At 38.4% G+C, this 16,634-nt stretch overlaps 1 protein-coding gene across 18 annotated transcripts in view; it reads right to left on the bottom strand.

Annotated features, from left to right (window-relative positions):
• The window catches only part of Mlip (muscular LMNA interacting protein), a 199,064-nt gene that overhangs the window by 22,493 nt on the left and 159,937 nt on the right, over positions 1 to 16,634 (bottom strand). For all 18 annotated transcript variants that reach the window (XM_032911536.1, XM_032911540.1, XM_032911539.1 and 15 more), the window contains 2 exons: positions 12,522 to 12,566; positions 5,270 to 5,314 (listed from right to left, as the gene is read on the bottom strand). In XM_032911536.1, coding sequence (XP_032767427.1) covers positions 5,270 to 5,314; positions 12,522 to 12,566 — 90 coding nt within the window. The remainder of the gene's footprint in view (positions 1 to 5,269; positions 5,315 to 12,521; positions 12,567 to 16,634) is intronic.

Here is a 16,634-nt window from a genome sequence, read left to right on the forward strand (position 1 = left end):
CAACTTACCCATCTCCCAGTGAATCTAAACTTTACACTGTCTAGTTTTTATCAACAATCCACTCCCAATGCATGATAGCATAATTGGAATAAGGGCATTTCATTTCTGAAATCCAGGTATCACATTATAAAATCTTAGAAAAAAATCCACTTGATAGAGCAAACCTCCTAGGTATTATATCGCTCATCTTTAGCTGTGCACTGTCATAATGATTAGTGCTACATTATATTCCTAATCTCCCTTTCTATTCAGGAATGATACCATGTAATGTTACCACATCAGCTTTATTTCTATGTCCTCAAATCCATCACCCAATCGTAGTCTCAAAGTACAGGTCAGAAAGCCTCTAATGTGTATGATGCAGCAAGGGCTAGCATGGGCACGCAACTGGCTCTTCTGCTAACATGGGCACACAAGGGGCTCTTCCACAGTACTTTCTTTCTGGCCTTCCTAATACGTTTTTCCTCTATGTGAAATGACCATATAATTTATTTTTTCTCAATATAAATTATAGCACAAAATAAACTAATTGTTCCATCCAAGAAGTTCCCTAGTCCCTTGCCACTCCGAATATGGCCTATAAACATATAATTGTGAGCATCTCCTGAGAACACTTTAAACAGGGCAGATCTTAGAGTCATCCTTGACGTACGAATGAGAATCTGCACTGTAAAAGGTTCATAGGTAATTTTGTGCAAAGTAAAAACTGCATAGCACTGAACTAGAACTTCTATCAAATGAGCTACTCAGCTGGAGATGGCTTTGCTCTCTCAGACACATTTATTTATAAGGGTCTTTTGTCTGCAATGGAAGAAGATCAGGCTGTTCTTTTTAAATTTCTTGTCTCTGTTTTCTCTTTGCTCAAAGTAATCCATTATCCTTGAACATCAAGTAGGAGTTCTCCTGAAAGATTTCCTTAATTTTTGCAAATCTAATTTGCTAAGTCTGTGCACAGACAAATACAAAGAAAATTAGATGAATCCAATTAGGGGACTCCATAAAAGTGAGCTACTGTGAGACCATCTCTGTCCAACAACTAAAACCATCCGCAGAGGGCCTCTTAGCACTTTAGAATTACAGAATATCTAGACATTCGACAGATAGACACATATCACTCTGGTTATGCCTGAAAATGAGATTCTGTAATTTTGTGTCTGGAAGAAGTGGGAAAAATTGAAAGAACCTTTTCACACAGCTCATGCCCAGAACACAGAAAAAAAAGAGTGTTAGCTGCTATGATGAGCTGAGAATTGTTTACTCTAGACATAAACATTCTGAAGTGCCTCCAGAAGAAAACATCTGTCCCTGAACTCTGAAGCTGCCTCTATCCAAGGCTGCTAGGACCTATTCTGTCAAATGAGACCTAGGCTCTACCAAAAGTAGTATCAATGGAGACGAGTACAGCACAACTCTCAACTGATGCTAATAAAGACATGCCTTTCTAGAAAGAAAGAAAGAAAGAAAGAAAGAAAGAAAGAAAGAAAGAAAGAAAGAGAGAGAGAGAGAGAGAGAGAGAGAGAGAGAGAGGAAGAGAGAAAGAAAGAAAGAACTGAGAGTTCACTAGCATGATTTTTTTGTGGAGAAGGGATTTGAAAGCTATTAGTCTAAGGTTGCTATTTATTTGAATTTACAATCCATCACATGTACATTTCCACTTGAGCACTGCTACTAGTGCACATAAAATTATTTTTTTTCAGATTTGAGAACTTACGATCATAATTCTATGACAGCAAATTGCTGCCTCTGGCTGTTGACCAAAGATGAATATTTCCTGCCAGCAGTGACCTAGCAAGTTTGTTGCCAACATTTTTTGAATGATGGCTTCTCCAGCAACATCTTTCCTAAATTAGTGACTTCCACAAATGGGAAGATAGGTTGCCCCCAGCTACGGTAATAAATTATAAGGTGATACGATGCAGATAAAAAGACATAAAAGGGATCCAGTTTTCAAGTCTGTTATCTCATAGTTGTTTTTGCTTAGTTGGTTGGCTTTGAATCAAAAGATACTCATACAACAGTGGCAAGCAATAGAGTATCGCATAGCAAACACTGTGAACCTGCTAGATACTCAACTGATTGGATGGACCAAAACATGTTTAAAGTAAGCAATTATTACTTGTTTCTGTTTGCTTATCTCTTCCCACAATTCAGTAGTTGAGTTTTTCTTTGGAAACTTTGTAGCAAAAATGTGAATGAATCCAAAATCTAGAATTTTACATTGTAGACAAAAGAAGCAATATCTAATTTATTTATCTAACAATTCCCTCAATTGGCGAATGGTAGCTGAGTCTAATTCGTTAGAACTTACTTGAATCAAATATTTACACTTATTTTACCTTCAGATAAATATTTCAGGTCTCAAGATCTTCTAGTATATGGTAAATCTTCCAAGAATAAAACGAGTTCATTTTTATTCTGTGAAACTACTGAGATGGCCCTCGGTGATTATGAGGGTCCGATGAGGTAAGATGCATGACAGAACTTTGTAAGAAAAAACTAAAGTAAATGAAATGTAAAATGCATACTTATAAATATAGAATGTGTGCAGAATGTCAACTGTGAACACCCTAAACAACTCATGAAAACATCTATTTACTGGGTTTTTACTTTTCAAAGTTTTATAACTTCCATACGAGTTCTATAAAACTAAAGAGTATTCAATAATTATAAAGCGCATCCCATGGCTCAGGAATATAAACAGTGCAGATTGACCAGACTGAACTGTTTTGATACACAAAAGACAATAGTGTGAGTCACGGCTGAGGAGGCAGAGATGACGAAGTCTACGGTTCCTACGTATGCTGTGTCAAGGAAAAGTGGTCAAGGAGAAACCGCCTTTGAGCTGAAAGAAGACATCAGTTCTACACAACCACCCTTCTAAACAACAAAGACTTACGGGCCCTCAGATAGCTGAGTCATGCCCAGGAGAGCAGGGTACAGCAGCTGGCACTCGGAACCAGAGACAAAGTAACTGCCCGCTCACCGCTCTTCTTTATTCTGTTCCAGTAAGCTGCGTTTATTCTTGTGGCCACGGGGTTTATTTTCTAAACCTCTTATGGTCTGCTCTGCTGATTCTGCAGCCCACCCTGACCGATGCTGAGTGATTTGCAATGGCGTGGAATTCCAATCCAAAGAGGCCAGCTGCCGTCTAACCCAGGCTCCCCTCATAAAAGGAACTGAACCAATAAAGAGATCTTATCCATCTCGTCCAAACTAAACTGTTTCCCAAGCAGGGAGAAGAGGAAACATCCATCTTAGTTAATATTGAAATGGTCCAGCTCCAGAACTAGGAAAGCTTCGTCAGAGCTTCAAGCTGAAAGCCAATGTTTTCCATTTCCTCTCGCTCTTTTGGGTGCCACAGGAAGTTGGCTCTAGGGTCCCTCATCCTCTCTGCACCTCTTCATTGCCTCATCACATTTACCAGACAATGCGAAGCTTTCCGATGAGCCAAACCCTAGAAGTGGTCAATGGAGGTAACAGTTCTCCAGGGGGCCATTTCCCAGTGTACTCTACTCAACAGATGTTTCTTAAGCCCCTGTCGAACTGTTTAAAAATCAACAATAATGGTTCTTTTTGAAAGTCACACAGAAGGTTGAACACTAGTGCTATGATCTTAGATAAAGCATTTAAACTCTTGCAGCCTCTACTTCACTGCCTGTAAAGGTGCCTTTTCATATCTTTTAATAGTCTAAGGCTTTGGGGTACAATAATATAATTTTCCACAGGATCATATTGAAAATAGTTTATGGTGCTATATGAGCCTGATAAAAATCCCTTCAGGCTTGCACGGTACTTATTACACTTATGCCACTTAGAGGGAGGAGATTTCTTTCCAGTTGTTATCTACTGTGTTGATGGTTAATAGGGGGAAAGCTAATATTGTCAATGAGACTCCTAAGAGTTTCCAAAATAGCTTCTCAATCTCAATATTATAACATTTGGATGTTAGAATAAATAATGAGAATGTAGCACACACATACACATGCATGCACACACACACGTACACACACACACACACACACACACACACACACACACACATACTTTTCTTACAATTTGAAGTGCTGGGGATTGAACCTGTGTCTTATGGGTGCTAAACAAGTACTTCACCACTCAAATGTACCTCGAATCCAGAATGCAAATATTTTAAAAGCTGAAGTCATGACTTTTTAGAGCTGCACACTTGTAATGACTACAAGCATTAAATAGGCCAGGTTGAAGATTTTAAAAGACTGAATTTGCTTTACCACTCAACAGCTTTTATTGTCTCTATTCTTTAAGCCAGGGTCTAATGGGAGTGATTGGAAAGAGGTTATGGGTATCCAAGTTTGGTTCTTAAGTGAGCCTGATATCTGTGAAATGTAGTCCAAACCAGTCTCAACCTCTGTAGGATCAGCATTTAGCCTGGACCTACTACTGTTCCTTTGCCTCTTCTGGGATTCTGATCTGCCAGGTATGGGTTAAAATGACAGGTTCTAGAGGTTAGATCTGTAATGCCCAGTTATAGCCCTTCAAGAGCTCACACCACCAGCCCTCCAAATCACATGCTAAGGTCAATTAGTTGAATTGAAAGCTGATATATATGTAAATATTTAGCTTTCAAAGACTTTGCTTCCTAAAGAATGGACAAATGTATCAGCAATAACCTACTGAAATAATGTTTATCTAGTATTCATAACCAATTATTGAAATTGATCCATTTGTTTCATTTATTTCTTAATAGAGAGTAACTACATCATTTTAAATAAGTATATAATAACAATGAAAAAGGCCAGGAATTTGAAAGAGCTGGAGGATGGTACATGGGAAATATTTAAGTAATATTTTAAAATTTTTATGTGCTGATTACTTCTGTCATTCAAAATATACTACTATTGCTTAGCATAGATTTAGACCATTTAGATACTAATTCTCATGTGTGACTCTCTTTTATCCACACATCCAGAAGTTACCCCATATTATCTTCGTTGATCTCCTTGAACCGTTTGGGATCCTTCTCATCAAGATGTGATCTCTCAAATTCAAATCACATTTTTTTTCTGACTCAATTCAATCTCTTGTAGCACTATTGTCTAGAGTTAATGGTAGGTACAATCCAGACATTGTCTTGTGTTGTCACCTAACGTGCAGCCACCGTGTGGCTTTACTAAAACAGCAGTAAACTTTGTTAGACACGTCAGCAAACTTATTATCTCTCCATTCCTGTTCTCCATTTCTTGAGAAATTAGAATGCTCAAAGCAGGTAAATCAGTCAGAGCAAGATACATACCAGTTGACTCTCAGATGTTGTAGAGGATGATGATGAAAGATTTGCCTAAAATTAAAAACATGATGGTTATTAGTGAAATTAACTATTTAGTAAAAAAAAAAAAAAACATGCCTGTTCTAAGTGTTGTATTTCACTGGAACAATGCATGGTCATTGTAGGACACTGAAAAATATAAAGGAAATGGAAATGCATTGTATCAAGAAATGGTCCTTTTGAGCAGCGTGGCACATGGCCTTGGCTCTTTAGCTCACAAAGCAGAAAGTACACTGTTTTTCTTCTTGTCTAATGATCTTTTAAGTATCACCATATGATGCCAATGATTCCTCACCATTAGATAGCATCTTCTGTTTGCTCAGTCCATATTTTATTTAAGCATATCACTATTGTTGATAATCATGTTTACTTACATGAGAATAAAAAACAAGGTGGATTTTTCTCAAAACATATTTATATAAGAGAAAGGCATAACAAGACCCCCCCTATGGCATTAAAGTGGAAATTATTTGCTTTCAAATTTCTTTACAGATCTTGTTAATATTATCTCTTTGTCATTGGTACCTACATTTCAGTCATTTCATGGGAACTTAATTTTTGTCTTTTTATTAAATAGTATTTAGGTAAGAGTATTAACCTAAGATCGCCCTCTGCATGAGTCTTGCGTGTGTGCATAGTGCTGCTGATAGAACACACTTCACTCACCAATTGTCCATTGAACCTTTCAACCTGCTCAGCTGAAACCTAATGCTCATGATGATGTCTCCCTCCCCAGCACCCCTACAAATGCCAATCTTCTTCTTACTGAAGTAAGTACTTCCTTTTCAGATTCTACTTCCATGATTTTTTCCTGCAATTTTTTTTTGTTTCGTCTGTACTTGCAAAATAATTAAAATAGCCTCAGAATTCCAAGGGAATAGCATTTTTCTATCCCATTGGCACTGCCTTCTGTTGTGGCTCTTAAGGTAAGCCATAACTTGGTGATCAGGCCTTTGCAACTAGTCGGTATTCTACACTTTTCTTAAGGGCATTATATGCCTCGCTGTGATCTTTCTGGAGGCTGTGGATGATAGGGGTGAACCGAACAGAGCAAAGGTAAGAGATGACGTTGAAGGAAGGCGCTGACGAAGCTTCATTCATGCTGGGTCTGAGTCATCAGCCGCACTGTCTAGGGCTGTAGCTACAAATATCACATTCTTCAAACTACTAAAGTCTATTTTAAAAATTACAGCCACATACAAATCATAGAATTTGGTAAGGAGATAAAATTGTTGATTATTTTGATCAAAGTTTGTATAATGTATGCACAGATTGGACATTGCACTGTATTCCATGGATATAAAATTAATTGTCAATTAAAGATAAGCATAAATTTTCATAAAATAATGTAGTAGACTTTTAATAAGGCTACATTTTTAACATCAAAGAAATTCTGTTAGCTGAATTTTCTGGTTGGTTAGTTTGGGTTTGGGGTGTGTTGTTGTTTGTTTGTTTGTTTGTTTGTTTGTTTGTTTGTTTTCTAGGGTCTCATTAGAGCCTAAGGTGGGTTCAACGTCATGACCTTCCCACTCAGCCCCCAAGTACTGGCAACAGAGTAATGTGCAACCTTGTCCTACTTACAATTAGGTTACAGAACAACCAAGAGTGAAGGACTACAGTGTGACTACCTCTGAAAGACAAATGACTACACAGGACCCCAGCTAACCTAGCCAACCTTGGAGAGACTAATTTGGTTCCTAAAGACGTAATGCCAAAGTCACAAAGTGCCACCAGGCTCCTTAGTCTCTGTCTGGAGCTCCATTTCCTCGGAAGCCATATTGGAGACACTGAAAGTTGCGTAGGATGATATCCTCAAGTGAATGTAAGACATAGAACTGATTCTGTGCTCCTCTATTCTGCCCTCGTAATGCTGGTGGAGCAAAGCTCGATGGTAGCCTCCCTCCTCCCTCAGCCCCTTTCACACACATATGCATTGCAGCAGCACATGTGGACAGGAAAACAAGTAAGTGAAGATAATTGGCAGAGTAGCTTTCCTTGCTTCTGTTGTGTCAACTCTTCCTATAATTCATCATTCTCTGGCCTCATCCTCTGGAAGCAGATCTGGACCTCACATGGGATTTCAGTTACCCTTTCCCCTAAGATCTATGCCTTCCCTGAACAGCACCTGAGTCACTCCAGCATAGCAACGCCCGCAAGCATAGCAACAAGAAGAATGTGGGAGCTGCGTAAATGAGAGAAGATGACCTTTATTTGAATATCTGTGCATAGAGTGGGAAATATTCTTAATAAGGTTTGACACATTTTTCAATATATTGTGATATTTAGGAATCAATATTCTTCTGCTGTAATGACATTTTCTGTCCCCTGAGCTCATTAAAATGAGATCTTACCTATAAACTATCATATATTTGATAATGTTGTACCATTTATTTTTATAAAACTTAAAAGTAATTCATGAAATGTAAAAAAATTCATGAAATAAGTTATCATCAAATAGAATGTTACTCTAAAGCCAAGGGTTTTTTTTCTTTTTGATAAATTCATTAGAAGCACAAATATTCTATTTTCTAAGATTGAATTTTATTAAGAGTGCATGCTGTGATTTTTAAATTACATGAGTGAAATAGATTTATACATGTGATAGTTCATAAAAATAATAAGGGCAGATGTAAAGCGGAGAAAATTTTCCTTCCAAAGACAAAAGACTGAATGAAAACTGAAGCAGTGTTTAATATAAAATTTATTATTTCACATAGAGAACAGAAACTGCCTCAGAATGAATGCTGGGATACATCTCAATGGTAGAACACTGGCCTACCATATACAAGTACCTGGGTTTGATTCCTAGCAATAGAAGAAGACAGGAGAGGACGCTGGTTATTTTATAATAATGAAACACCACATAGGACTCATTGATACTTTAAATGAACTACTTAAAGTTTATCTGCCACTGGCTGTTGTTCCTTAATTTAGCATCTGTTTAATAGTCAGATAAAATACTATTGATAACTGATCTATTCAGTCCTACAAAAGACCTAACACTACATGTTCACTATGTTGTTAGCCCTATTGTGATTCTATTACACTTAAGTTTATCTCAACTAAATTACTTAAAAATAGCCTTTGCCTCAAGGGAGAAGCAATAAGAAACCTTTAATTAACCTAAACGCATGAGGGGGTCATTGATCCAGTCTCATCCTAAAGCACTGTAAGAGAGTAGACAATTTGTAAAGAAACACTGTCCACTAATTTCATCGCTTCCCTCCCTTTATTCCTTTATCTTATTCCCTTCCTTTCTTCCCTCTTTCCCTCCCTTCTCCTCTTGTTGTCCACCATTTTTTCTTTCTCTCTTTCTGAGAATCTTCTACCCAAGATTCACACAAAATAAATGTTCATAAAGCATTTTTTTATTTAATTAAGCTGTTGCAATAATCACAGGAAAGTTAAAAATCCCGTGAGCATCCTGACATACTCCAGGAAGTGCCCACTCTCTCTCTTTTTTAATTATTCTTTTTATTTAATTTTACATTCCAGATTTTATTCCTCCCCCGCCCATCCCAGACTGTTCCACATCCTATACCTACTCCCCGCCACCACCACCCCCACACACACAGTCTCCCCAACAATGTCCCCACCCCACCAGACCTCTAAACTTCCTGGGGCCTCCAGTCTCTTGAGGGTTAGGTGCAACTTCTCTGACTGAACCCAGGCCCGGGAGTCCTCTGCTGTATGTGTGTTGGAGGTCTCATCTCAGCTGGTGTATGTTGCCTGTTTGGTGACCCAGTGTCTGAGAGATCTTGGGGGTCTAGGTTAATTGAGACTGCTGGTTCTCCTACAGGGTTGCCCTCCTCCTCAGCTTCCTCCAGCTTTTCCGTAATTTAACCAGAGGGGTCAGCAGCTTCTGTTTATCTGACTCTTTCAACTGCTTGTTGGGTCTTTTAGAGGGCAGTCACCATAGGTCCCTTTTTGTGAGCACCCCATAGCCTCAGTAATGGTGTCAGGACTTGGGGTCTCCCCTTGAGCTGGATCCCACTTTGGGCCTGTCTGTCTCTTTTATACCATTCAATTCTCTGGCCTGTTCCCTCTATTTCTGTAAGAAAGTGAACATCTCATTTGTTATGTTAGTTGCTTGTGGTCTCCATGAGCATTTGCATATCAGAAGTAAGGACCTTGCCATTGCAGTCACCTCCCTCAAGCCAGGGACACCTCAATGACTTGTACCATAAATAGTTGTCAAATCAATGAATAAGGCAGGAAACTGGACACCAGAGTCGGGAGATTCTAACAAGCTTTCTCTCTACTGATGATCCCTGGATTACGTTTGAGACTAGGGATTTAGTGTGTTTTGACGCTTGCTCCGAGTATCCTCAAGGGCAGCACAGTTCTCTCTGTGACCTTCATCCTGCCCTTTCTTTGTCCTCTCTGTGGTACACTGGCTGGTGAGCTGCCTCTGCTTTGGAATGAAGTCTAGGACTATCTTCAAAGCTAATGAAACAAGGAGTCTTGCTATGCATATTACTGTGTACATGCCTAATGTCCCCAAGAGAGTGAAATACTAAAATTTTAGTCCACAGACTTCTCAAAGCTGTCCTGACAGGACATGGAAGAAAACTAAAATGAGAACTTAATGAAGTAAAAACTATTCAATTTGTACTTTGATGAAACATCATGTGTTTTGTCTATTATGTTAAGTTTTCAAAAATGAATTATTGCCTTGTTCATTTTTTAAAAGTCAGAATCTATTGTGTTTAAGACAGATGGTTGATGTAAGAGGACGGCCTAAAGCTAAACGGAACTTCTTATCCTAAAAACTGTATTATTTTTTCTTACAGTAAATGCATCAGCTGTCATTTAGCAATTACAGCAACAGCAGCTGTGTGTTGGTAAGTATCAGTTGTCTATAAGTTGACACCAAAAAACCAACTGATTTTATCTGCCATTATAAAAGGTCCTCTTCCAAAAGATATATCTATGAAAGATGTGGACATATTTAAGACGCCACATGTTTAAATGTTATGCTGTAAGAGAAAGTAAAAACCAAAGCTTCTTTCTCAAGAGACAAAATTTAAGATCAAGTATCTCAGTAGAATTAAAATTATATTCGTTCTACTCTAATCCTGAATTTGTTTAATGATTCACAGGTCACTTAAAATGACTCACAAGCTACAGAGATGGAAAATAACTTTTAACTAGGTCTGACAATAAAGAACCTCTTAAGTGCCTGGGTGGATGGCTTAGTGAATTAAATGATTGCCATGAAAGCCCGAGGACCCCAGGCATCACCTGTACCCTCACCAGGCACAGCAAACTACCTGTACCCTCGGAGCTCAGGAGCCAGTGATCCTGGATCCAGCTGACTAGCTAGCCTGGCTGGAGTGTCAACCTCCCGGTTCAAGTGGGAGCCCCTGCTCTGGTAAATGAAATGGAAACTCCTGATAGCGACCTCCGGCCTCCACACCCACACAAGTGTAGTCCTTACAGACAAGTCCACATGCAAAAATAAATGCAAAGCTTAAAAGAATAATTTAAAATAATCTATGGAGATTGAAGCATCCCTTCCAGAAATATTGCAGCTGCTATTACAGTAAGATGTCTCCCCAGGGTGTAGGTAGCTAAACGTGAAGGGTGGTCTACTCTATGAAACTGGAACAGTTGATGGGAAAGGTTAGCAAGAAAACTATTTCTTGGGGTCAGTCCTTATGACCACAGAATATATATAAATTACACACAAAAATGTATATTTTTAAATAATGATGTTGCCTGCGACCACTAAAGAGTCAAGCAACCGGAATTATGAGGCCTCTAGTCTTCTAACTATAAATAGGTATAAGAGAAGGGAGGAGGCAAAAATGAAGGGGGAAGGAAGAGAGGCACTATCAGTTATGAATAACTCCATTGTGTTACTCATGGCTCTAAGGGCTGTTCACATAAGGACTATATAAACCTTAAATTAGTCAAATGAGGACACTATGAGCATGCCCTGTGAAAACGAAGGCACAGAAAGACAGAGTAAGTGATCCTCCTCGGAAGCAACGATTTCCTTCAGGGTCTAGCCTACGAACGTCTCCAGGCTTCTAGAGCATTCCTCCAAAGGGCTTCCAGTAATAATGGAAACTGACAGCAAACGCTTCCAGGAAACGCTCTGAACCACGTTCCTGCCACATCCTGTAAACATCATTTCCCGAATGCGATAAAATTTAATAATTTCACTGAGTGTGTGCCTTAGGGAGATCCAAATGAAGGCAGAAAGGTGTGAAGTGCACTGATGGCATGGCACACAACCCACATTTAATAACTATTTATCCTCGTTAATGACGAAAACTGCAGATTAGAGAAAACAGCGCGTGCTGTAAAAGGAGTGGTTTAATGGTTTATTTTAGATTAGAGGTGTAGTACTTGCTAGGAAACTGTCTCGTCTGTAGCAGAATATGTTGGTGAGGAAGCAGTTGGGGACCGCAATCATGCCATGAGTGACAGGAATGTGTAAGGGTCTAGGTGCATAATGTACTAACTAAAGCCAGGCCAGCATCATTCGAGTGACGCACTTGAGTTCATACCTACACGTCTGTTGGTGTAAGTATTCTTCTTTAAGATTTATTTATTTATATGTGTATGAGTGTATGTTTACATGCCACATGAATGCCTTCCAGAGGCCAAAAAATAATAGCATCAGATCCCCTGGAATTGTGGTCACAGCCACCTGTGAGCTACCACGTGGGAGCTGGAAACCAAACCTGAATGGTCTATAAAAGCCGACAATGCCCTCATCCCCTAAGCCATTGCTCCAGATCCCTGGCTAATTTTATTTTTCAAAAGCAGACACTGAATTACTTGTTAATCTAAGCACAGGAAAGCAACAAACTAATCATTCGATTAAACTGATAATTCCTTTGGATATGGACTAACCTCAATGTGTCAAGCATATGAGTTGACTGTTTCCTAAACACAGAAGCAGTTCTTATAAAAATAAATGTCATATAAGCTTCGAGAATTATAGGTACAAAGGGTAGGTGATACAGTTCTATTTGTTTAGTTAAGTGAATTAGGCAATAATTCAGTTATGAAGGGATTCAATTGATATGATTGATGCTGTACACCTGACATATCTGATGTCCTATGTCTGGGACAACCATAGCATCTACTTATGAAGGGGTGAATTAGAATTATACATTATAAATTGATGTAAAGCTGAGTTCCATTTAAGATGTGTACCTGCCTCCACTGAAAAACTAGCAGGCACAGCTGGAAAGATACTTACATATTTGGTTTCTCGACCGGCTGCTCTTGGATGAGTTGTAGGAGTCTGCATGAAAATAAAGAAAAATATGCATCTCAATAATTAGCGAACAGTGGAAGGTTCAGATTGTAAGGTAGGCAGGCATCTTTTCCTCTACTGAGACTTCCCAACCATGAAGCCCACTGATACAGACAAAATCCCATTTATCTTTAAAAAATGCTCTCTTAAATTGTCCCCTTTTGTTAGTCTCTTCCCAGCTGCTATTTGCTCATACTCTGGCAATTTCCCATTATTTATTGATAATGCCACCCGTGAGTGCCACAGTGCCTAATTACAGTTCATCTATCATTTTTGGCTGTCTCAAACTTCACTAGAAGTTTCTGTTCTGTCAGTTCTTTGACCTCTTATGTCAAAAGACATTCAGCCCATCTCAGTCCTTTACTCTGAAGACCAAACTCAACTTTACCTCCATGAATAATACGGAAGCTCTCTAAAATTTCAACTTTAAATGTCCCGCCTTCAAAGTTCATTCTTCATGTCTCTAATACTTCTGCTATCGGTTATATTTCAGTGGGATTTCTAAATTATGTACCCTCATTAACTTTATTCCGGTTCTAGTACTTCTTAGTTTACTATTAAGAAGAGATAGTTAATGTTCAATTAATTAATAATTAACATGAATTAATATTATCAAACCTCATGTTTAGTATTTTCATTTATTCTACCTTCTTCTCTTTATGTGGCAAATCCACTTGTAAAACAAGAACAAAAATCCTACATGTGCTCTCTGATCCAGTTATCTCTTCTTATATCCTCTTATCTTCTTAAATCTTCTTATACCTAAGAAGTAAAATGTTTCTGTGGAACTCTTAACCACATCTTGGTTTCATATTAAATAACTGGCCATCATCTTCACCTGTGCACAACCCATATGACTTGATAACTCCCCAATATTTTTCCCTTAGGGCTACTTTCTGAGGTTACAGAAACAGATTTGAGCCTCAAAAATGGCCCAAAAGACTATGCTTTCTCTTCATGAAGGTTAGTCTTCATTGTTAACTTGTCAGATTCTAGAATCAAATCACTAAATATGCTAAGTGGTACCGTGTTTGGGACATTTGTGGCATAGTAATGAGGCTGTCAGGGCTCAAAGCAGAGTAGAGAGTGCCAAAGGACAAATCATGTTCAGAAACCTAAAAATAATGCATCTGACAAAGACTTTGACAAATATTCTTGGGGAAAATATGTAGGTTTTAAACAAGAATTCTAGAGGTATACTTGAACAGAATCTCTGTGGTGTATTAAGAACAGAGCAGAGAGGTGTTCACATAATAACGATGCTTCTGTACTGGTCAGCAAAATAGGATGAGTGTTTAGAAGGACAGAAACCATGTAATAATCACATTCTACAGATATTTTAAAACTCTAGTGAAAAAAGAGGGGTTGATGGGACCAAAATAAAGGGGAAAACTCATACAAAGTTTATGGATTTGAGCAAATGACAGAATACTAAAATCAAATGTAAAGAGGTGGTGGGTGTGATCACTTGAGAGAAAAAAAGTCTCAACTGCATCTCCATCTGTGCTAGCTTGAAAGGTTTTTGGAGCTCTGAATGGAACAAAGACTAAAGAGCTGGGAATCTAAAACTCAAAGGAGCACTGGAGCAGAGGCATATTTAGGAAGTCGTCAACATGTATATAGTCTCCACAAGGCTGAATAAACCATACCAAATGAATGGGCAACCTAGGGACTGATCTCCAAACGCCCCCACATTGGTCGGTTTGGTAGACAGGCTTAGACAGGTTCATTGTGTGGTGATGTCCTGTGTTTTTTTCATCATAGTTGGGGATTTCTTGTTTAATCACGCACGGTAGAAGAGATAGGAAGTTTCTCTCCAGTCTATTGCTTAATCTCATTAATTAAGAGTCTGTCCCCATGACCGAGTCACACTTTAAAAGCCCTCCGTTCTAATACCATCACATCAATGATATCTTCTACTTACTAATTCCCGGAGGAAGGAGTCAGACCATGACATTTTCCTTTTGAATCAAGATCTGATTGAATTTTCCCGTAGCATCTCTAGTCTTTCGTATAACCAGTACTTCACACTCATCCAGCATGAGAAGCCCCGTCAGCACATGATCTTGTCATTCCAAGTCTCAAAAATCAAACAAGAATGTCTTCCTTGATCCCATTATTAATCAGCTTATTTAACTTTTTCAAATTAATTGCAGGTGCTATTTAATCTCTAGTTTTTTGGCTGTTGGCATTTATTTATTTTGCCTCTACTTTCTAATAATATTTTGTAACATCAGGGATAAGGCAAGTAAAAGAGCATACTCTGGGGGTAAACTGTGTCACTAGACTCCTTTGTATTGGCTGCAGAAAGGGATGCAGCTTACTACATAATTACATGGCCTGATAGTTTCTACAAGTTCTCTGCTGAACTCTTTCTTAGTGATGACACCCAGGGCAATACCTAGAAAAGAGCTGCAGGCAGAGGGTCAGGGGATCAGGGTGAAGTTCAGCATCTTACATGGACTTTGACTTATCTTACAGGGAAAATGTGTAAGCTATGGACAAAAGCATAAAGGAATACCCTAACAGGATCTCTGTGTGGTATATTGAGAACAGAGCAGAGTGAGGTCCCCACATAACAATGATGCTCCTTGCTGATCAGCGAAATATGATGATTGTTTAGTAGCACAGAAGCTACTGTCTGGAAACCTTACATTGGGGAAGATGGTACCTGAGAACATTTGAATTCTGACGTAGACTTTCCCTTTCCTCTGAAAATAGGGGTAGAACCTTGACAACATTGGTAAATTCTAGGGCTGGGATTTATTATTGCTGTTCTAGATACACAAACACCCACATTACCTATAGAACTTAGAAAGTGTAAGAAGATGTACAAAGACACTAGACGAAAGGTCGTAGACAGTAACAGCAGAGATACACAGTATGAAGTGCACTCCTAGACACCTATAGGAAAAATTAGTAATGTCATATTCAGAGTCAATATTTGAAGTACTTACAACGCCAAATTGAAAATGGTCACCGTCTTGCAGTTACAAATGTCACGGTGACAAAACACTTTATTAGAAGGAGAATCTAGGCAGACAGAGGTCAAAGAGAAGACCTACCATTCTATTTTTAGCAAAATTATGACTTTAATTACATTACTGAGACAGAGAGAGAGAGAGAGAGAGAGAGAGAGAGAGAGAGAGAGAGAGAGATCATAGCCTTCACATAAAAGTCAAAGGACAACTTTCAGAAGTCAGTTCTCTCTTTCTACCATTTGTGTTCTGCAGGTAGAACTCAGGCCACCGTACTTATGACACAATATCTTTATTCACTGAACCATGTTATCAGCCCAGGAACTATGCTTAATTGAAAGAGCAAAAGGAAATAGACTTTTCATAGATGAAGTTCCCAAAATATACACAATTATATTAGGTTGAATCCTTTATCAGCACAATTACAAAAAAAAACAAAAAAAATACTTAAAAAAAACTAAATAAAGAAGAAATTAAAAAATATATACATATAGATTCAGACACCACTCCAAAATATACTAACAAATAGTGTGTGTCTATATGTTTGGCTTGATTTAATAAAAAGTATAAAGTGAAAAGTATTGTCTCATATAATATTGGAAAAGACACTTAAGGGTTTTTTTTTTGAGTTTTACATAAACCCAACTATAGTAAATAAAAACCATTGTATGTGCCATGAACACCAGAGTATTGGAGTTCTCTTTAGGTGTACCTAAGCTCTGAGGAAATCTTTTGTATCTGACCAGTGATTGTCTGCTGAGATTCATGGAGCTGTGTTTCTGAAGGAGCTTCATGAACATGCATGACATCAGTTACCAAATACTCCCAGCAAACCTGGAATCCTTGTATTCTTGGGCACTGCAAATGGTACACAATAAGGACTGAATACTGTGAGGGTCATGCGTTCCCTTCAGTGAGCATATAGATCAGACCAGAGACTGGTGTGAGGAACAACTTACTCTCAAATTAGTATTTGTATAACAATCAATAAATACACTTCTGCAAAGCTGCTTGGAGTTCAGTCCTCTTAGGCTGTTCCTCCACCCTGTTGCTGACATCATTTATTGTCTCTCTTAGG

This window comes from Rattus rattus, chromosome 8 (assembly GCF_011064425.1).
Source record: "Rattus rattus isolate New Zealand chromosome 8, Rrattus_CSIRO_v1, whole genome shotgun sequence".
In the NCBI taxonomy this organism is placed as follows: domain Eukaryota; kingdom Metazoa; phylum Chordata; class Mammalia; order Rodentia; family Muridae; genus Rattus; species Rattus rattus.